At 36.4% G+C, this 22,546-nt stretch overlaps 1 protein-coding gene across 1 annotated transcript; it reads right to left on the bottom strand.

Annotated features, from left to right (window-relative positions):
• On the bottom strand, nt 1,822-19,260 carry LOC109727330 (protection of telomeres protein 1a-like). Its single transcript, XM_020257407.1, has 10 exons — nt 18,964-19,260; nt 14,597-14,733; nt 13,445-13,634; nt 13,023-13,090; nt 12,841-12,929; nt 12,259-12,537; nt 12,082-12,158; nt 10,660-10,718; nt 2,724-2,879; nt 1,822-2,279 (listed from the first exon to the last, which is right to left on the bottom strand). Exons 1-10 carry the CDS (start codon nt 19,109-19,111, stop codon nt 2,067-2,069), a joined length of 1,416 nt encoding a protein of 471 aa, XP_020112996.1. The 5' UTR covers nt 19,112-19,260; the 3' UTR covers nt 1,822-2,066.

The following is a 22,546-nucleotide window of genomic DNA, read 5'->3' as shown; positions in this document are numbered from 1 at the left end:
GTTAAAAAGGTTAATCGTGCTAGAACTAGAGTAGTTGTAGGATAGGTGACTCCCTAGAAAATGGGACATAACAGTTTGGTATCAAAGCCATCAGGCAAAGCACGTGCAGCACATCGGGGTGTGACAGCATGGCTCCCGGACTAATGACCATTATGGGTGGAGCATTGCTCCCCGCAAGATCGGCTAAGGCTAAGGAGACGAATCTTACATTACATGGTGCTTGTGAGTTTCTTAACCCGGCTATAGCATGTTGAACAATGATTAGGCCTAAGAGGTTAAGAGAGTTAAACATGCTAGAACTAGAGTAGTTCTAGGATGGGTGACCCCTCGGGAAGAGGAGCAACTCCCTGGCTAGCGATTGTTATGGGTGGAGAGTGACTCCCCACAAGGTCAATTAAGGCTAAGGCTAAGGCTAGTGAGACAAGTCTCATATTGCCCAGTTATTGTAAGTTTCTAAACCCGACTATAGCATTTTGAGCGATGTCTAAGCCCAAGAAGTTAATAGAGTTAAGCATGCTTGAGATAGAGTAGTCCTAGAATCGGTACCCTTGAGAAGCTGAGCATCACAAGCAAAGTGAAAACGAGCTAAATCATTGGGGGTCAATTTGAAGTTCATTGAAAGATTTACCTAGTGCTTTCTAATTTAATGATCTACTTTAAGTAAAGAAGTAAATAATTTGTTTTTTAAAAAAAAAAACTAAATAGCAAAAAAGACATAACAATAATTTGAAACCGAATGTTTTAACTTACCAATACAAATGGAATAGCAATATTAAAATAATAAAGGAATTTAAATATTTTATTTAAAAACATAAAAAGAAATTGCAATATCTGAATAGTGAAGAAGGTATCAACATATATTACAAGTATGAAAAAATTTAAAAAAAATGTATTGATGTATATATTGATGTGTAAAGAGGGGGCAAAATTATTGAAAATTTCTATCTCACTTAAGAGAGGGCAAAATTAGTATACAATTTATTAATGTACAAAGACCTTTGATTTAGAACTTGCTCCTATTTTTCCATTCAGAGAGAATCAGGGCAAGAGCTCCTCCAATCAGATCTGTTAGCATCTCTAACGGTGTGACTAGGCAGAACGAGAATATCAGGATCCAAGTAAGATGAGTTTATCATATCCTAATAGTCTCATATTGAATAAGAAAAGATTCTACTCAATTATATGAGGACTAAATACTCTACCACCAACAACTTCAACTTAAGCATTTTGAGTCGATGGCGTGAATCCTCAACAATTAATATCTTTATTGTGTGCGAGAAAAGAATGAGATACACGAAATACCGGGGGTAAATAATGTTTCCAAATCAGACTAGAGGTAGGAGAGTAAGGCGCAAGAAGGAAAAAGGAAATATATATGTCTAAAAAGCATTTGATATTCGTCATTCCAAATCATTTTCTCTAAAATAATATAAACTTATATAAAATAAAATATACTACCAAACGAAATTATAATTACAACACCATTCCTGACAATCACCTTTAAAAAAAAAATAATAAATAAAAAATAAAAAATAAAAAACCCTCATGGTGTATCAGTTAATTACATTGTTATTAGAAAACATAGTTTTAATGTCGTACAAAACGTGTTCCAAAAGTTTTGGACACAGCAAGATAATCTCAGTAACATATTAAATAATATGAAACAATCGTAATTATCCAAAAAGTTAAATTTTTTTTATATTTAACAATATCCGACCTAAAGGTAAAATCAGTATCCACCACATTGATTGATATTTGCAGCAAATAATGCAATTCTAGAGTAGAGAGACAGAAGTAACAGACGAAAGGAATACAATAAGCTGCAGTCGAAGAAACGAAAGCTTTAAAATCGGAGATTTGACACAGAAGCAAGAACATTCCTTTCAGCTATCAAACAAAATAGTTCTTGCACATCCAGTTTGAGCAAGTTTGTAAAGCACCAAAGTAGACCAAAAGACCAGAAAAGGATGAAACTTAAACACTGTTGCCAACCCACAGGGCTCCAAACCAAAATATGTACACCATAAGACGAGTTGTTCTTCAGAACTTTATGATAACGATTCTGTTCAGTTATACAAGCTAAGCCTGGTGTTGACGATTCGGTATCGTCTAGACCCCCACGGATCACTCTCGTCCAAGCAATAAGACCTCAAGCAACACAACACCCACGGTGGCTCCCTAGGAGGAGGATCGCCGCCCGAACCGCCGGTTATACCGAGTAGGGCATTCATGCCTCTAGTCAATGCATCTTGTGTCGAACAAGCTCCAAAAAACTTCTCCTGCCACACGTTCAAACGGAGTGAAACATAACTCTAACTCGCATTACAGACTAATTAATCTGCCGAACACTCGATGCAGAATTATACAAAATCATATATATAACATAGTATAACCTGAATTCTCATGCATGCCCCTCAGAAGTCAAGTTTCATATAACGAAAAAAATAAAATAAAATAAAATAAAATTTGTTGTCATTATCTTAAGTTGGCGAGTCGTCCAACTCTTTTTCTACGGAGCCGCTTTGAATTAAAAAGATTTATTTGAATAGGGGGAAGGATACATATGAAACAAATCAAATTTAGGAAAGATATAAAAATTCAGAGTTGGATTTGCACGAATATAAATGTTAATAGATTTTCTTTTCGAGGTTTATATGTAAATATCTCCTGAAAGTTTATGATGAAAATTTACATAAGCCTAGGACTAAAGGCTAGCACCTTACCCCTTGTTCCTTGATTATATATGCATAAATTCTTGCCGTTGGATCTTCGAGAATCACTCTGATCCGGAAGTGCCCACCAACTGGAGAGCGTAGATCCTCAGCACGCCAAGGACATGATGAAACCACCCGGACTACGCACACAACCAAGTGTTTTACCTGAAGCATAAAGACAATTTTTTAAGAAAAAAACAAGAAAAGAAAATGAAACTCTCATCCTTCTTGCGGGTTTCAAGTGGAGTGTCAGCTTACAAGTACTACATACGAGCCTCATGAAGCAGCAAATTAATAGGCATACAAGTTAATAGGCACACTGGACATGACCACGATACCTGGAGAGATTTTTGCCTGGACATGCCATGCCATATCGTGGACTACACCCTTAAAATGCAGAGGATGTATCTGAATGAAAGGGCTCATGTTTCTTTTTTCTTTTTTTTTCACTAAGGTTTTAAATAGCTAAACAACAACCCAAGACTCCTGGTATGGTTCAATTATATAGGCCAGGTTCATGTAATATATTCTCCTGTATAGGCCGTCAACTAAAGAAGCCGCTTATGGACCATGTAGTTGTGTTAAGCGACGGCCACACGAACAAATCTACGCATCTACTGTTACCAATTATATTAGCACGTTGAGATTAGGAGAAATTGCACTATAAAATGCGATGGTATTTTCCACAACACATGCAAGACAATGCAGTTTTTGGAAACCCAGGAATTTTATTTTCTAGAGTCAATCATTTCTCTGTAGCATGGCTCTTTCTCCGCAGAAATTTCTGTCATTAGATACCGTTTGGAACCAGAGCCCTTCCAGAGCACACCAAATGATCCTTTGATCAAAATAACATATAATGATGGTTGTGAGGTGGAAGCAATTTTAATACAACATGTTGAGCCTAAATAAGAGGGATTAGAATCAAGAAGCTATTCACTTAGAAAGTGCAATCAAGGGCAGACATCATACTACTACTACTACTAGGCAAAATATTTAAAATAACATAACAAAGTTCAAAATACCAAAACATGACAACAAGAAAATTAAGTTCACTAATTGATGGAATTTTCATCTAGAAATGGAAGAAATATTACAACGCTAGGGGTCTGTTTGTTTCACCGAAACTGGACTTTAAATTGAAATGGACTTTAAGTTGAAGTGGAGTTCGGTGAAAACTACTTCTCTCCTGTCGTTTGTTTCATAGCTATGAAGTGAAGTTCCTTCAGTTCTGCTATTTGTTTGGCAGAAAGTGAATAATGTAAAACTATAATTTATGCACAAATAATAAATTATAATATAATAAATAAAAATAATATATTTATATTCTTATATAATTAAAAAATTTTATCTAAAACAACTAAATTATTTTTTATACATAAATTATAATGATAAATACTTAACTAATCAATTTTCATCATCTTTTAGATTACAAACTAAATAAAGGAAATAATAAAACTTAACTAATCAAATTTTATCATATTTTAAATATGCAAATTAAATAAAAGAGTAATTAGTACCATAATTAAATATATTTAAATACAACTAGCATTACTCATTGTATTATTTTATTTTATTTTTCTTCACCTCTCTTTACCGTAATTGACTTTAGCCCGGGGTGGGCCGAAGTCAATTGCACTGTTTCAGGTAACTCGAGTTTCGACCGTATCTTTATTACGATGAAATAAACAACGGAAGTAATCGTTTACGGCCGAAAACGACTTCACCCCTCTTCACTTCCACCCAAACAAACAGGCCCTGGAAGTCCAACACTCCGAAAAAATAGAACCGATATACTTGACAGATGTTGGTACTAATGTAATTCCTACACCATGAAATACATAAAAAAACGAAGTTAAATCCTAAAATTTTTGGCTAACACAAGAAAAACAATTTACTTTTCTCTGTCTTAAGAAGCCATACTATCTCACCTAACTAGTGTAGGCAAAACAATGAGTACCAAATCTCACACCCCAATAATCCCACATCGGATGGGAATATGGATGTGATTGGGTATATAAAAAACTTAGACACTAGTAATTAATAACTGGGCTTAAGCATTTTGTGTAGTATCCTTGTTTTTTTNTCTCTAATATTATAAGCAATGTATCCATACACCCCAAAGAGATGTATATTATTAGATTTTATTGGATTTTTTTGTGATTTAAAATTTGTTAGGCCTCTTGGGCAGCCCAATAATTAGTGGGCCTTGCTTGAGAGCCCAACTAAAGTTTTCATGTGTGAGATTTAGTCTCACATTGGAAACTAAAAGGGTGTTGTTGGTATATATATTCATTTATTCTCAAGCTAGTTGCTTAGAAGAAAATGAGAGTTATGCTCTCATTTAAACACACGCACGCACGCACGGCACGAGCACGAGCCGGGCCGGCGGGCAGCGGCGCGCGCGGTCCATATACCCGTTTTATTTTATTTTATTTTTGTTTTTTCGGTTTTATCTTTATCCTAATCCTAATTGTAGTATCCTTTTTTTTTTTTTTTTTTAATTGGTAAAGACTAGGATTGTCTTGTGGGTTGTGGATAAGGATGCCACGTGCACCTACCCCCTCATGCATGCTTATCAACTTAATTAACTAAGGGTGTGCATTTCTTTAATTTCCTCTCTCTCTAGTTCTTGAGCCGTACGTGGAGAAGGCTTCGGGTGGAGTTCGGATCGACGCCGACGTCGCGCAAGGGAGCCATTCGAGCGTGCGTTCGTCGTGGTAGCGCCGACGGGAGGCCGGGCGAGCGCGTGTTTTCGCTTATTTCGACTTATTGCCGAAGTTTGGAGTAGCTTTTGAGGTGGGTTAATCGGTTTACCTTCTAAGTGTGTATATAGTTGACATGTATTCGTTGCGTTGTTTCACATGTTGTAGTTGCTCGATTCATTAATTTGGCATATTTAGAAATCTGAATTGGAGCCTAGTATTGTGACTGTATATATTTGTACATGTTGGACTTGGATTTGACTTAGGAAAAAACCAGCGATTTGAACCTGTCATATGCTTAAACTACCAGATTTAGCTCTAGGAGCCGTAGTTTGGTTGTATCACCGCAGTTTGAGCGTGGTGGATACTTCAGGCAGTTTAGGATACAGTTAGGCTCGTGCTAGGATGTCGAGCTTATTTTTACAGCAGTAGTTAGGCTGTTCCGGACTGTCTGGTGCCAACGGGGTTGACGGTGGACCTAGTTTGCAGCTTTTGCATCAGATTGTGCCGAGGGCACGTGGATTATGGTTGTTAGACCAGTGAGAACCTATCTATTTGATTATAGCCTGTGAGAGCCTGAATGAACTTGGCAGAGACACTTGTAAACTCGGTTGGGTCGCGCCCACGAATGCCATTCCGGAATGAGGTTTCATTGCGATGAGGTCGCAGTTTCTGTTGGGATAATTCTTGAGCCGGCCACCCTTGGGGTGGTGTACGGTGTAGCTAGATACAGGCAGGGTAAGTCCGTTTGGGCAGCCCAGGTGAGATCGTAGTGACACTTTTCCCTACCTCCGGTGAGGTTGTGACGTGAGTGGAGTCACAGTCTTCCTGTCGGACTTTTTACTTGAACCGGCTACCCTGAAGCTACGGTGTAGTCTAGTTAGGCGAGACGAGTGCATTCACAGTCTCCAGAGAGTTTTCTCCACCAATTGCTCTTGAGCCACGATGTAGCCTAGTTAGGCGAGACGGGTGTATTCACAGTCTCCAGAGAGTTTTCTCCACCGACTACTCATAGGGTAGTTTACTGGTTCGTTTCGACAGGCGGGACGGTTGTGGTCGCAGTCCCTGGGACAGGTATGCTTACAGTCTCCAGTGAGATTGGGTCAGGATTCATTTTTCTACAGATGGTTAGTGTTAGAGCATGATAGTGTAGTGACTTTTAGGGCCTGTTTGGATGCTCACTTTTTTAGAGTATAGTATAACTATACTATGGGTGTAGGAAAAATTTCCTAACAACTGTTTGGATGGTTTAAAAAAATACCAACTAATTAGGGTATAGTTAAACTATACCCCAAAAAGTAGGGTAAAAGTAAAATCTAAAATTTTCTCCTAAAACCAAAACTCCACTTTTCGGGCTCCTCCACTCACGCAGCCCACCTCTTTTTTTCCCCCTCTTCCTCAGGGCCTCCCTCCTCTCTCTAATCTCCACCCTCTCCACAACCCACCCTCTCCACAACCCACCCTCTCCTCCGCCGCACTCACTTCGACCGCCGCTGACGCCGCCGCACTCACTTCGGCAGCCGCCGACGCCGCTACACTCACCTCATCTGCGGCACTCATCTCGGCCACGGTCGCCGTCGCTGTCCGGAGAGGCGCCGTACTCATCTCGGCCACGATCGCCGCCGCTGTCCGGAGAGGCGCCGCACTCATCTCGACCACGGTCGCCGCCGCTGTCCGGAGAGGCATCGCACTCATCTTGGCCACGGTCGCCGCCGCTGTCCAAAGAGGCGCCGCACTCTTCTCGGCCACGATCGCCACCGCCGACCACGGTCGTACCCTGCGATGGCCGGAGAGGCACCGCACTCTTTTCCTCCTCCGACAGGTAAAGAAAGAAATTAATTTTGGGTTTTGGACTTGTGAAAGTAATCTGAAGGTAAAATTAAGAGTAATATGATAATGTAGCGAAGAAGTAGAGAGTAAAATTTGTTTGCGTACTCTCTTTCTCATGGTTGAAGGGCATTAAACCAAACATAAATCTCTGTGGCAGTGAGGACTTTCTTGTTGGTTTATCAAGTTCCCACTTTTGATTAATTTAACCATTTTTGCTTTCAGTGTTAACTTGAATAANCAGTTAATAATTAATAATTTAAATTTAAAGTCCCTAATAGCTTATTTTTTTTAGATTGTCAGAAATTCTGTAGAATTGTATAATGTGCATCCAAACAGCTTCTAAAATAATCCTGTGGAATTTTTTTGGAGTTACAGGATTCCCCATTTTATTTGGATCAAAACTATGGTATTTAAACTCCATGGAATTTTTTTACCGTGCATCCAAACAGGGCCTTAGCTGTAGATTTATTCCAGCTTTTCTTACTATCCCTGCTTACTTCTGTAGACTTGGTGGGTGAACCGATGATTTTGAGGGCCGTACCCACTGAGGACTACTTGTTTTTACAGTAGTTCTCACGCCCAGTTGTTGCCTTACGTTTTGCAGAGTCGTCGTCTACGGCTGCTGCTGCTGCTGTTGATTCTGATCGTGGCAAGGGCGTCGCGAGTTAGAGCCTTACCAGACGAGCCAGAGCTAGCGGAGTTTCAGCTACAGGTAGTTGTAGTTTTTGGTTCATTACATACTGTTGTTATACCTCGCTGGAGCGAGTACTTTTGTACCAGGATACTGTGTATGTACTGATCCATTATCTTTATATACTTGTTCTTTAGCAGCTCTATACTACTGGTTGTAGTATTGTATGATCTACAGGTACAGCTATCGCTTCGTATACAGGGAAAATTCCTTTGTATACGGCGGATTTGTCGGCGTGCCCGGGGAACGAGTAATCCGGGGCGTAACATTTTGTGCTGATGTTTGGCCCCAACGAGTTATTGTTGCTAGTGGGCTAGGTCATTACATTTGGTATTAGAGCCGATTCACCAGCCGGAAATGTGTGGCGAGTCTCGACTGAGCCAGAGTCTGAAAAACAAGAGAGTAAGCTATACCGGAGTCTAAATGACAAGGTGACCGGCTATATCAGGGTCTGGAGGACAAGGTTAGCGAGACTAGTCTCACATCACCTGGTGATCTTGAGTTGTGTGTGTGATTGGACTGATGAGGACGTCAGTGCCTTAACGGAAGGAGTCTCTCACAGCCCAATAATCCCACATCGGATAAGAATGGGGATGTGATTGGGTATATAAGATACTTAGACACTGGTAAAAATAACTGAGCTTAAGCATTTTGGGCTGGTGTCTGGGCCCAACGAGTTATTGTTGCTAGTGGGCTACGTCGTTACACCAAAAACAACAGTTCGAATGTAACAGCGATAAATGTTAACTTCGATATCACAAGATACACAAAAAAATGAGAGAATAAGAATGTGGTTATGTTTTGTGCATGGATTATGTTTAGATATTGGGGACGACGGTAATCACAAGGTATAAAGAATTGCTTCAGTTCTGATTATGTGAACTTGTGTTGAGCTTAGATTCAACAAGCTACTGAGAGACTACCAGCATGCTTAGCACCCCAATAAGCACAACAAATCCAAGATAAATGAATGGCAAAAGGGAGAAGATACTTGAGTGGCATTTAAAATCCATGAAAAAAATTAGTTTTTCGCAACATTTCAAATCCATTTTTAGAATCTATCTTCTTTTACCACACCAAGTCAAAGGAATAACTGGGATGAATTTCAACTTCTACGAGAAATCCAACTTATGTGCAATGTGAATATATCCACAACAAAATTTAGTAATGATGAAAAAGACTATGAGGTTAAAATCATGTTTTACTCAACTTCTCGTATTTGTCACTTTGCAAATGCATTAGTAAGTTAGACGTTAGATACTGATGCAGTAAATAAACCTCATTTTATTTTCAAATACAATTTTCTTTTATTTTGTAGGTTCGTGTTTGATTCGGACTTAAATTCATTTAGTTTTAATTGATTTGGCTAACCCAAACCTTTTTCTCCAATAAACAAAGAAACTATCATTTTTCCAATAAACAAAGAAACTATCCCAAAAAAAGACCTCTGGGATTCCCAAAATTGTTTCGTCTTCTATGCATGACCCTTGGGTGACCGTGTTGTGTTGAAAACGAACAAACAATAATTTATTATAGGAGGACTCTCAATACTATAAATACATGGTTCTTAAAGCCTTAAGGGATATATTTGGATGAATAAAAAATTATACTCTTACTCTTTATCCTTGGTGTTCTACTTACCGGTGAGATCATCGACGCTTCTTTCTCGCACCGAGATCTTCCTTAACTTGATCGTTGTCGCTTCTTCCCCGTGACAAGATCGGCTTCTACTTCTACTCCTCTTCTTCCGAGTCACTACCTCATCTTCTTCTTCCACGTTGCCGAAGTTCTACCCGTGGTATATCGCCCTCCTCGTTGATCGTGGATCCCCCGCAATCGTGTGAACGGTACACTTTTTGTATCTCACATCTCCTAATATCCTATTATCCCCTTTCAATCTAGCCTTCCACCATTACCGGCCATATTTGACAAACAATCAAACCTAAAAACTTCAAGTATGATAAAGCCGAATTTACCTTTTGGAACTATTATATGTATTTTCAGTTGGTTGTATTATCTCATATATTGAAGGTTTATCATCATCTTAGTATTGCTTCAATTCGATTTTAATTTTTGTCTTGCTGAAATTTTTGCTTCCTTGCTTTAATTATATTAAAGTTCGTCGGAATCGATAAATTGAATCTAGTTTATTTCAAGAAATACCTTTAAACAAAATCAAACTTGAAAATTCAATTTTGGCAACCTCTCGGTTTGCATCAGATACCTTGTTTGTGTCTCAATTAATTGATCATTCAATGAGACATTCCAGACGACTTTTAATGCCAACAGTTGCAGCTCTGGGTGCATAAATTCAACGAGGAAAGTTTAGTATTAAGTGTTGAATTTGACCTCAGTCCTCGAAATACGAACGGCGAATTTGGATCAAGACTACTAAAGTGAAACAAGGTCTTTCTATTCAAATCAATATGACCATTTGAGTTCATCAACTTCATTACTTAATAGTGGTAAATTACCCTAATGATCGAAGAACAAGGTGGAGAAGCGCGGAGAGGGACACTTGCAAATTGCTAGAACCTTTCATTAACATATATATAAGTTATCCATTTGCTAACTGATACTACATACAATCAGAACTTCTGATCTAAATATCTCTGTCATCTTATAAATATTGTTTAATAGGTTCCTGTAAAGTATTAGCCTAACAAAGCAACAAAATATTTGCATCCTAAATTAACGTCATAATTAAAGACAATAGTACCTGTTTACAGGTGAGTGAATCCATCAATGTCGCAGGGATTCCACAATAACCATCCACACCTGCAAAGCTTCCATAGAGAACCATAAGAGCATAGAAAAGTAGATGTACGTTTTGCCACGACATAGATTTTAGATTCAATGACACAAAAATGCTTATGAAACAAAAAGGGAAATGTACAACTTATCACTTTATAACAATTTCATTCTGCAATCTAAGGTGGGAGGGGAAGAGAGAGACAGAGGACAAGATGCACAATCAGGAGAAAGTTTGCGATAAAAATTAAAAAAAAGATTGTTAGTAAGAAAATGCACAATTTACTTTTGTTCTGTAACAAGCGTATGCAAAATGCAATTCAAACTTTTATCAAGTTAATAACTGACTAAAAAATATACAGGTATAAATGATAATTTCAATGTCACAATAAACATATATAATTAAGGAGAGCGTAAGATGATTCACAAGAAAACAATAAAAACCATATAATACTGATAAAGAACAGGACAGAGATCAAACAAGTATGCAATATTTAAAAGACACATAAGCACAAACTAAACAAACTGATTCTAACTCAAACAAGAGATATTCCACCACAATGCTGTGAAAGACCTAATATGCAGTTTAATAATTCACGAATACATAGTGTAAAGTGTAACCAAAGTGATGAAAAAAAAAGACAAGATGAGTAGCATTATATATGGAAAGAGGAATAAAATTGTTCATCAGATGCATGATATGTTTGGAGAAAGAGTATACAATCTAGTGTTCCTTCCCTCCCTCTCTCACTCTCTCTCTCGATTTCACTTCGGCTTTTCTTCTCTTTACTTCAAAAAATTTCACTATACTCTCAATTATCTGTTTGTTTGAGCCAAATAACGGTCTTCTATTATAAATGACTGGATAGAATCCGTTCAATCTGATTCAATCTGATAGAATCCGTTCAGTATTGGAAGCTAACCCTGCAGCATGTTTTGTAATAAAAAAAGCCCATTACAGCAAATTTCAAGACTAAGGCTGACATTTCCCTGTAGTAAAGTGGTCTTACACATAAAGCTTCCCTCCTGTCTAAAGTCCATTAATTTCTGGACAGTCAGAAGAGATGATTGATTAGGGAATGATGAACTGAACATTCACCTCATTATGAACAGTTCCCTGATTTATGTCACAGCTGTTTTTGATGTGCATCACTGTCAGTGGCACTTTGCAAGAGTGAATAAATTTGCATAAAATGAGCAAATTTTCATCAAGCTTTTATTCAACCACTAAGCAAACCTATCTGACTTAGGGCAACACAAATACTACTAAAATACAATGAGGTCAATGTAACAGAAGATGAAACATAATAAAAAGAAGATGAAACATAATAAACATAATGGAGCGCCTCACCAAAGTTTTTAAAGGAAGCATAACATCAAAAGCCCATACTTAGAATATGTGAAGGCCAAGGAAAGCACGTCAAAGGTAGACGTTCAGCTTGTGATTTAACACGTGCATTGTATTTCCTAGAGGAAACAATAAATTCCCCAAAAAAAAAAAAAAAAAAATCAGTCATCGAGGAAAAAAAAAAATGATTCTCAAGATTTGAGGCAAGAAACGCATTACTTGAGACAATCCAATACAGTGCTCTCATCATCAGACAAAAGACGAATTTTACTGCAAACTTTTAACATGCCCTTCCAAATCCCAGATTGCACCTCACAGTTAATATTACATAACCTGACCCAGCATCCACCATTTAACAAATGTGGGAACTCTTTGAAGAACTTGTCCGCAAATACTCGTAACACTGTCCCAACAGGAGGAAATGAGCATAAGACTTCCCTTGACAAAAGCAACTCTTCAGGACGCAGGGGAGTTGGGGCTGTCATTTCAGTGTTTAAGCTGTTTTCCAAAATGCAAAAGGGGAAAAAAAAAAAAGAATCAAATTGATCGAGGTCGTGATCTATCTGCATAAAAGTGCGCGTACTTGTAAAGATAATCAACCCACAGTTTCATTTACTGAACACTGAACTGAAAATGAGTCGACTTAGCAGGATAAGAGCTAATTCATTGCCAATTATATAAGTATAATTCCATTAAATAGTACTAAAATAAACAAGCTACAAGAAAAATGAATGCGTATTTAGAACATACTCATTCTGAAGCACTAGAGGAACATCAAAATGGAGAGTATTTAGAACTTACTCATTCTGAAGCATAAGAGGAGGAGCATCTGTTCCATCCCAAACAAAGAGTATCCACTCACCATTGGACGTATTGCAGATATGAAGAACCTATACATAATGAAAAATAAAATTTAACAACTAATGTCCCTAACAACATTAGAATTAAATTGTTGGAAGAAGACAGTGTCCAATGTAACTTGCCTTGCATACTAGATCAAAAAGAGTATGTGTCTTGATCCTCCTAAGTTGCAATTCTCCTTCTTTTAAAACTAAAATCAAAATGGAAATTAGAGGGAAAAATTGCAAAACTAGCAGAGCAAAGAGCACATGACCAATATTAATAATGTTGATAGTCAACCAACCATACAAACAAACCATTCAAATGACAATAATAGATTTTGCCAACAAAAACTTACTAAAGAATATTATTATAATGAGTGTTTCCAGCACACAAAAGTAAAATTCTCATTTATGAGAACAGAATTACAAAGAAAGAAAAGAAATTGCTACTTGGAGTAATACAAGTAGACGACCAAGATAAATAACTACAATATTTCAACAACTAAACAAACATAGGTTTCATATAATAAAGATGATAACCATTTTGTAATAGAATTGATTACCTGCACCAGGTGGATGATCAATCAACAATGTCCTTAGCTGTGATAAATGTTCATCGTCATGATCTCTTTGCTGAAACTTCGGAGAAATTTGATAAGGACTACAGTCCTCTGTCATTTTCCCTTGGAATAGTGCAAATGAGGAAAACCTCTTATTATAAACACAATAATGGTCTCCATTGTGAATCTTCATCTGTACAATAATATACATGATAATATGAGTATGAAGATTTTGCATCTTAAATAACTCTCATTAAAAGGTCTAGTAATAAAAAGGTAAATGAATATAAGTTATCCACAAACTTCTAATTATGTGAGCCTATTCTATAAAACGTCAATCAGCCTTAATGTAAATTGTCTAAACTGATTTAACTAGTCAAAGAAGGCATAACAACTCTAGCTTACAATGATCACGTATCAACATTTAAGTAGATTACAGAGGAACTGCTTCAGATTTACAATTTGACCAAAACCGATTTTCCAAGTAATTGAAGGATCAAATAATGGCTCGGGGGTGTAAAGGAGATTGTCAACCAGCTTCAAAAATTCAGAACAATTTGCTGATCTAGATATGCTGTGATTCATCAAAGGAGAATCAAAAGCAAGGCACATCCTCTATTTACATCAGAAATATCCAGGTTGAGTTTCAACCATTTGGCTGCTTTTGGGGGGAACAAAGTTGTTAATCTTTGAAGTGGATGTTTGACACATTGCATCCTGTTTTTATAAAATGAACTTCTTTGCTCTTAGGGAAAAGATTAAGCGAAGGAAGCTGCAACAAATATTTTTTATCTACAATATCAATACAGAATTATGGACTTAAAGAGTTGGCTTTCGCTTCAATTGATTCATCCTTTCCAACTACTCTAAATTAGAAATTTACTTAAATTACAGCAGGTTTTAGAAATAAGATGGTCATCAAGAGAAACTAGTTGTATCAAGAATAGAAAAACAAATAATTTCCTCTGTTGTGATATTGTAGATNAAAAACCATAGGACATTCAAGAGGCCGAATATGCTGAAGAATGCATCTACAGTTAAATCTATGAATCTATGAGTTGTGAATATGCGGGTGATACAGCAAAGTCATACATTAAAAAAAACTAAACTTTATTTATCAAAGCGGCAAAAAAGAAATCAGAGATTAGCCATTACCACAACACGCTGAAGACCGATTATATCCCCATTTAACATAACAGAGGGTAGTTTTGATGGCCTCTCTGAAAAGAAGTTCACCGAAATACCTGGAGCTAAGTAAGACTGGTCCATTATCTTCAATGTGAGAACATAATCTGCACGAAAGAAACTCAAGAAATATTAAGTTATCCTTTGTCTGATCTGTTGAAACTAGTGAAAACTTAGGGCACCTTTGCCCTCACTTCTACTACTTGTTTTAGCAACTACAATTTCTAGTATATTGTTTTGCAAAGAAAAATTTGAAGCTTTTACTGCAAAGGGAAGCAGAATGAGATTCTGAGCCTCAAAAGCAAAACATGCAATTTGGTTTCTAATTCTACTAGAAAAATAATCTACTGAGGATATTTCTACTACTTGTTCTAATTGCACTACTACGAAAATGATTCAACAAACAGCATTACACCCAGGAGGAGCAGAACCAAAGAGGCCCTTTGTACAAGATAAACTACCACTTTGACTGATAATGTTAACACAAGTAGTTCAATGATATCATATTATACAAGCTAGGTAGTTGCTCTCAACAGTTTCTTCATCAAAAAGCATTCACATTATTAAGCTAGAATTGCAAAAAAACCATTCTATAAATGGCACTATCTACATTTCCCTAGAATATTAAAACTTAAACTTAATTCCTCAATATTTAGACCTTTACCAAGTAGCCCCTTTCCTAAAGCATTTTTGTTCAAGTATTGTAATGTAGTCTTAAAATGTGATCTCAAATACTAATCGTGCCCCTTCTAAAGGTAGGAAAGACCATAATTTAAAACTTTTTAAGAATTAGTGAGCAGAGATGTGACGAAGAGTTAAATGCTAATATTCTTCAAAACATAAAGGGGGTTGCATAATGTCACACAAATGAGAGTAGCTATATTGTAAAGTGTAATCTTGCTGCATACTTTCATTTCCTTACATGGAAGATTTAACCCTACTATTTCTCAGAAATGGTCATTAATGGTAAAAAATTTAGGATGAACCATAGGCTGGTTAGTAATGGCACAGGCACCCAGCATGGCCTCCGAGCAAATGGAAAAGATCCAATAAACTCTCATACAAAAGGATCACCTATTTGTAAGGAAGATCTTCAGAATCTAGAAGTTCTTTTTTATTGTTAAACAATAAAGAACTAACAAATCATCGTTGAGCATCTTCATAGTTGCTAAAGATAATGTCTGTTCGGCATATCTATGCTTCCTCTTAGTTGCAAATATAGGTTCAATTGAAAATATCTATTTATAGTCATATTGATATTTTTACAAGAAAAATTACATAAAAAATCCAAACAAATCAACAGATTTTAATTGTTGTGAACTTTTTATGCAACTGATTGCCATGCTAAAGTGAAAAATATCAGATCCAATAATACAGTCAAGGCAGCAAGAAGGTTTAAAATCAACTGAAATCCACTTCACCTATAAACATTGCATGAAGGATCGGCAAAACATTGTTCGTTTCTCTTGACTAACTCATACTCCATGAGATTCATGGAATTATGCTAGCCATTGATTTGCTAGCTTCCAAAGGGATCCAAATCCAAAGCTTCACTCCCTATATTTATATTTAAACTCCCTCTACTCTATCCCCATACCATCACCTACAATAAAGATAACGAAGAAACAAAGAAAATACCACTTTCACCACAAATTTAGCATCTAGATATGATGTCAAGGACTAAGTGTGCAGAGTTCATTATCAATCATAGAGCTACTTATTGTTGAACAGACAAGCCAATGTTGGCTATTCAACAGCCAAAATACCCAAAACCTCAACAGCTTCGTTAGCATCCATTTTTTTGCCACATTGGTAGGGAAGCGGCATATTTGCAAAAAAATATCAGAGGAACCATTTTCCTAATTCTTTTTCGTTTTCAATAAACATTTTGCAATAATTTCCAGTCACATTACAAATCAAAAAATTCCTCTTCAAGGGGTCAATTCTACCTCCCACTACGTACTTCCGTAGCAAGCCATAACTTAAATCTTGATAATTTATAGTGCAAAGAGGTAGTATAAAGAAAACAAACATCATGCTACCATAGAATAGTGAAACTTCTAGCAATGAACGCTTAAACAACCAAACATCTTAAAGCCTTAATTGACTTTTGGATTTTGCCAAACTAAGATAGTAAGAAGCAAACCATAATAGAGCAAAAACCACAAACCAAACAGCCAATAAGATTCAGATTAGGAAGATAGCACAATTTACGTCCAAATTATGTGTAAACAATGATCACCCCACAATACCTTCATTTGAGTATTAACGCACCAAAAATTAGAAATAGAACCATACATGTTGAACTTATAACTCATTAAACCTAAATAAATTAATTTGGTAGAATCATTCAATATGGTTGACGCCAGCCCTACTAGAATTACATCAATCTAGACTTGCCTTCATAGAACCTACTTATATGGTTGTATCTCATCCATAACAGATTTTATTCAAATTTTGTAATCTCCTCCCTCTCAAGAATCAGTTTATCAAGGAAAATAAGTTAAGAGGCACTCAAACCAATGAAAAAACTTGCGTTTTAGAAGACAAGGGAAACTTCAAAAAGTCCCCTGTAGTATAATGTATTTGCCATTTGCCATCTCAATGCTCAACACACAGCACCTTGCCCCATTGTGTTTTTTTTCTTTTTTTACTACTGCTAATATGTAAAGGTGATATAATTAACAGATATAATTTTGATAGGGCAAGACGAGATTCGATGAATCTGGTCAAGCTCAGATAGTAAATAGTGGCCAAATGCAATGAATGCAGCTGTCCATAACAAAAAATTCTCTCTCTTACTATCACTCCTCATTTAGAAAGCAGCAAAAAATGCTACATTTTATACAGGGTTAAATACATCATAACCACCTGAACTTTCGTCCGTTTGCAAATTGCAAATAGGCATCTAAGATTCAAAAAAATTATATTTACCATCCAAACTTTCAAAATTTTGCAATCAACTGCCTAAATACATATATCATCAATTTAAAGTGATGAATAAATGTCAATTGGTCAAGAAACAACTAAGATTGCATTCCAGCAATATAGATGAGTACTCGTGAAGCCAAAAATCACTTTCAGGGATAAAATTGGCCATAATAATCACATTTATAAAGTAAAAAATTAGTAATTAAATGCTAAAAAACTGCCTGCATGCATCCTTTATTATTTGTTCATCATTTGGTTGATGTTAATCTCATTAAATTGTTAGGATATAAACCTAGGTGATCAATTACAAAAGTTAGAAGGTTTAGGTAGGAAACATGAAATTTTGAAAGTACAGGTGGCTATCTGCAAATAGTCAAAGTTCAGATGGCTGTGGCGCATTTAACCCTCATAAACCACCCTATGATTTGCATTTTATCATATCACTTACTACCTTCTTAGGGGTAGGGCCTTACAATTAAAAAAAAAAGGACTAAAACAACAGAGAGGCAAAGTGCTACATTTTGAACGATATTATGTCAAATCATGGAGAAGCTCTTTTAACGCTTTTCATACAAAATAACCAAGCTATATTCTCAGTTTGAGTTGCTCTTACGAATTTTTCTTATTAATAAGCTTAACAAACATTATAATTATAAAAATAGTTTTGCAAAAAAATTAGTCACAAACTAGTCCTATACGGTGAATGAATTACTGCCTTCTAAATGCAGTAAATCATTCACCGCATTCTTTCAAAATATTAAAATTATTTTTAGAGCTTAATACTATATATTTTTCAGAGTTCAAATGTGGAAACCATATGAGTTACGTGAAAGCGGTGAATGGTTTACCACTTAGACCTAATTTTATAAATAAAAATTTTGGATACTTATTTTCATAATAAAAAAATTCCGCAGGCTTGGTAGCCCAAAAAGCCCTTGCTCTTATAGCCAAGGATTTAACTGTCGTGGCACGGGGTCATGCCGGAAACTTTCCGGCACGGTGCGTGTCGGGCCGTGCCGGTGCATGCCGGTCATAAAAAATTTATGTGTGCCGACACATAATATTATGAAATATTTATTTCTATAGCAACTAAATATTCTAACTATTTATTATGTATTTTTATCAAATCTTTTAAACTTTATTGAGAAAATTACTGACTAATTTAAAGAATAGAGGCTTTTGAGCTGTGCCATCGGCACAGAGCTGTATAGTGTCAATATCTTGTTGGCACGATACGGTACGGTAGATACGACCCGTGTTAATGGGCGCTTAAATCCTTGCGTACTGCCTATCAAATGGAGATTCTGGAAAATATTTTGGAAAAGCCTCAATCTAAACCCTAAAAATCATCAGAAGAAACGGATGGCTCGAAAGTAATGCATAAGAGCTTTGTAAGGGAGACGGACCGGATCCTCTGCTTCGCCTGACGGCGCCAATCTCGGAGACGACGGCGAAGAGGTTGACCCTGACGCCGACGGACTTGAGAGCGTCGACGAGCGGGAGGTAAACGTACTCCCGCGACTGATCCCTTCCATTCGTACTCGCCATTTCCATCCCCCAGCAAAACCCTAGACTGCAAAACCCTAGAGAGCGAGCTCTCCCTTTTAACGCTCGCTGCAGCCCGGCGAGCCGCCTACGGAAGGGGTTAAAATTCGAATTCTGGGAAGTTATAGCGCTTGAGGGGCAGGAATTAGGGATGTCACCCAAACCCAACGGGGCGGGTTTACCCGAGCTTAACGCATATGCATTTCGGTTATGAGTATAGAAATAAAATTTCGACGAATATGAATACGAGTATGAATTTTGTATTTATCCGACTCAAACCTGAATCCAACCCGAACCCTAATAAATTATATATATACATAATTTATTTTTATTTATTTATATAATATATAAAATATTTAATAATTTTTATCCCTTAAATCTTCATGCAACGATATGAATTTTTAAAACTCGCCGGGTTCGGATCCGGGTTCGGGTTTCGGGTTTTTGGTCGAATACAGATATGGATATGGATTTTTAAAACCCGCCAGGTTAAGCTTCGGATTCGAATTTTAATTTGGTTTTCGGGTTCAGGTTCGGGTTTTTGAAAACCCGACTCAAACCCAACCCGTTGACATCCCTAGTAGGAATGTCTTTGGGTACAAATGCACGAAGTTTTATCTGAAGCGTATTCGAATAGAGCAAACATATCCAATGCTCAATAGATATAGTTTTGAATATAGATATCAAAAACCAAAAATTGATGGATTTGAATTTGAATATAGATTTTGACTATATCCTATCAGAATTCGAACCCGATACGAGTCTGAATTGATTTTATATTATTATAATATAATTGTTGGGGGTTTGGGTTTGCGGGTTCGAATTTGTGTTTCGAATTTTTAGTCGGGTTCGGATTTAGATATGAATTTTTAAAATCTTGTGGATTCAGGTTCGGATTCTGATTTCGGATTTGATAATCGACTTTGGGTTTAAATTTTTAAAAACCCGCCCTGAATCCAACCCGTTGACATTCCTCACGGAGGAGAAAAGGAGAACGACTCGGAAAGGACGGAAAGCATATTATTGGAGACCCTGTTTTGAGAAAAAAAAAATCTAGAATGCACTAGTTGTATTATTAATGTAACATTTTCAATCAATTAGATTATTATTTTAAATTCATCCATTCCATCATGATTATTAAAAAAATATTTTTAATATATTTTTCTCTTAAAAAAAATATATGATTAGCTGATTATTGATGATATAGTATAAGCATTACATAATAGACTTTTTTTATTTTGAAATATATAATTTGTACCCATTAATTTAATACATGTGTTTTTTTTACTTGTCACATTATTTAATAAACTAGTGAAGTTACCCGCGCATTGCGGCGGGCTGGTGCTATAAAAGACAGAAGATTCACAAAGTAAAAATTTTAAATTTTTTGAATTGACATAAGACATTAATAAATAAAGATAATATATATTAACATATATACAAATATATAAAAGAGATGAAACAGATATACGTACAAATGTAACAAAATTTATAACTTCAGTAAATAAATTATAAAACATAGTAATGAAAGAAGCAGCAATAGAATTATTATTCCATACGCATCTTGATCGCACTACCGACATCGGGAAGACGAATCCCCATCTCCACATTACCTTTGTCGTCATTATCAACGTCGAGCTCCTTTTTCATCGCAGCCACGTTGATTCTCTATAGATCTCTTCAAATCTACCACTTCTTTCCTCTTATTGACTCCAAATCTATCTTCGCTTTCCCCGGCGATGCTGCACTACAATCCACGAAACTCTAATTTCAGTACACATACAATTTAAAAACAAAAAGAAAAAAAATTAAAAAAAATTACAAAATATGAACCATTCTTATGCGCCAAAAAAATGAAAAAAAAAAAGAGTACGAAGAAATCTTATTTTACTCATTTTTTTCTTGTGAAAGCAATTTGTATATATAAAATTGAACCATAAAAAAAATACATCTCTTACTTTTGTAACAGAGGACTATTGGCGTGTAGGAGAGCCCACAAAGTGAGGGCAAAGCGAGAGTTTTGGTGACGTTCACGGGTACGCCTAGCCTCGCCCCTTCTCGTGTGGCCTCGCAGAGGCATGTGACGCTCCGGCTCAGCATGTGACCGATCCCGGAGCAACAACCCCGATTCGGCCCCGTTCGCCCCGCCCTCCACAAACTCGAAGCATTCATTGAAAACAAACAACGCGCCCGAACAATCATGGCTCGACCTGAATGGCGTTGACGGGTTCGTACTCGCGTTCGAGAATAATAATAAGAATAATAGAAAAAAGAGTTGGTTTGTAACATAGAACATTGTTGGAGTGTAGTATTTGGTTTTGGAGAATGAGGAGATGATGATGATGGGGTTTTAGTGGTGCTAATTGTGTGGATCATCGTAATTATTAAAGTTAATGATGCGTTAGTAACTCCTTGGTGGGGAGATGAAGAGTGTAGGTTTAAGATCGTTCATTGATTGGAAGATCAAAGGTTAATAATTGTGATTAGAGAAGAGAAGAATGATGATGATGGGGTTTTAGTGGTGCTAATTGTGTGGATCATCGTAATTATTAAAGTTAATGATGCGTTAGTAACTCCTTAATGGGGAGATGAAGAGTATGGGTTTAAAATCGTTCATTGATTGGAATATCAAAGGTTAACAATTGTGATTAGAGAAGAGAGGAGAAGGTAAGGATAAAGGAGGGACTGCCACGTGGCAAGGCTTCATGGGAAATAATGTATAGGTATAGATATAGATCCTTAACTTCAAAGCCAAGTTCGTCACGGAGCCTCTTGATAGCAATTCACGCAGCGTCCTCCTCAGATTGTTCAGAGTCCGGAAAGAACTGACCCCAACATGTAATTATTTTCATAAATCGGCTACCCCTAGGAACCTCCACATCAACGAAAGAATGGAGCCGTCCCTCTGCGACCACAGTAGTTCCATATCTGGAAGGAGGTAACGAAAATTTTGCGCAGATTTTGCCAAGTAAACGGCGAAAGTTGATGTCGATATAAACAGTTGATGCCATTTACTCAAAAAAAAGAAAAAAAGAAAAAGAGAGTTAAGCACTATTTAAGTTAACAAACTAACAATTTTACCCTCAACTATCCTTGAGGGCCGCATATACGTACAAGTAGTTTTAATTTTTTTTTATTTAGAATATAATTTTCAATTTTACAGACTATGATACATAACTTTTTTAAAATTTTTTATTAATTATGTGATGTATCACATTTATTTTATTAATTTTTTTATATTAAAGTTATTGTTAAATAATAAAAATTACTTTTCTAACTGTATGTTTGCTAAGTTCTTCTTTATCAAGGGGTAAATAAAATTTTAGACACAATCCATTAATTTTTAATACACATAGGACTGTCGCTTTAGTTTTGACATGTGTTTTACTTTAAACACATATTCTATTGAAAAACAAAGCAAAAAAAAATATTTAAAAGTAATAA

Source organism: Ananas comosus, linkage group 22 (assembly GCF_001540865.1).
Source record: "Ananas comosus cultivar F153 linkage group 22, ASM154086v1, whole genome shotgun sequence".
NCBI lineage: Eukaryota > Viridiplantae > Streptophyta > Magnoliopsida > Poales > Bromeliaceae > Ananas > Ananas comosus.
The sequence above is the reverse complement of the archived record's forward strand: the minus strand, read 5'-3'. Positions and strand labels throughout refer to the sequence as shown.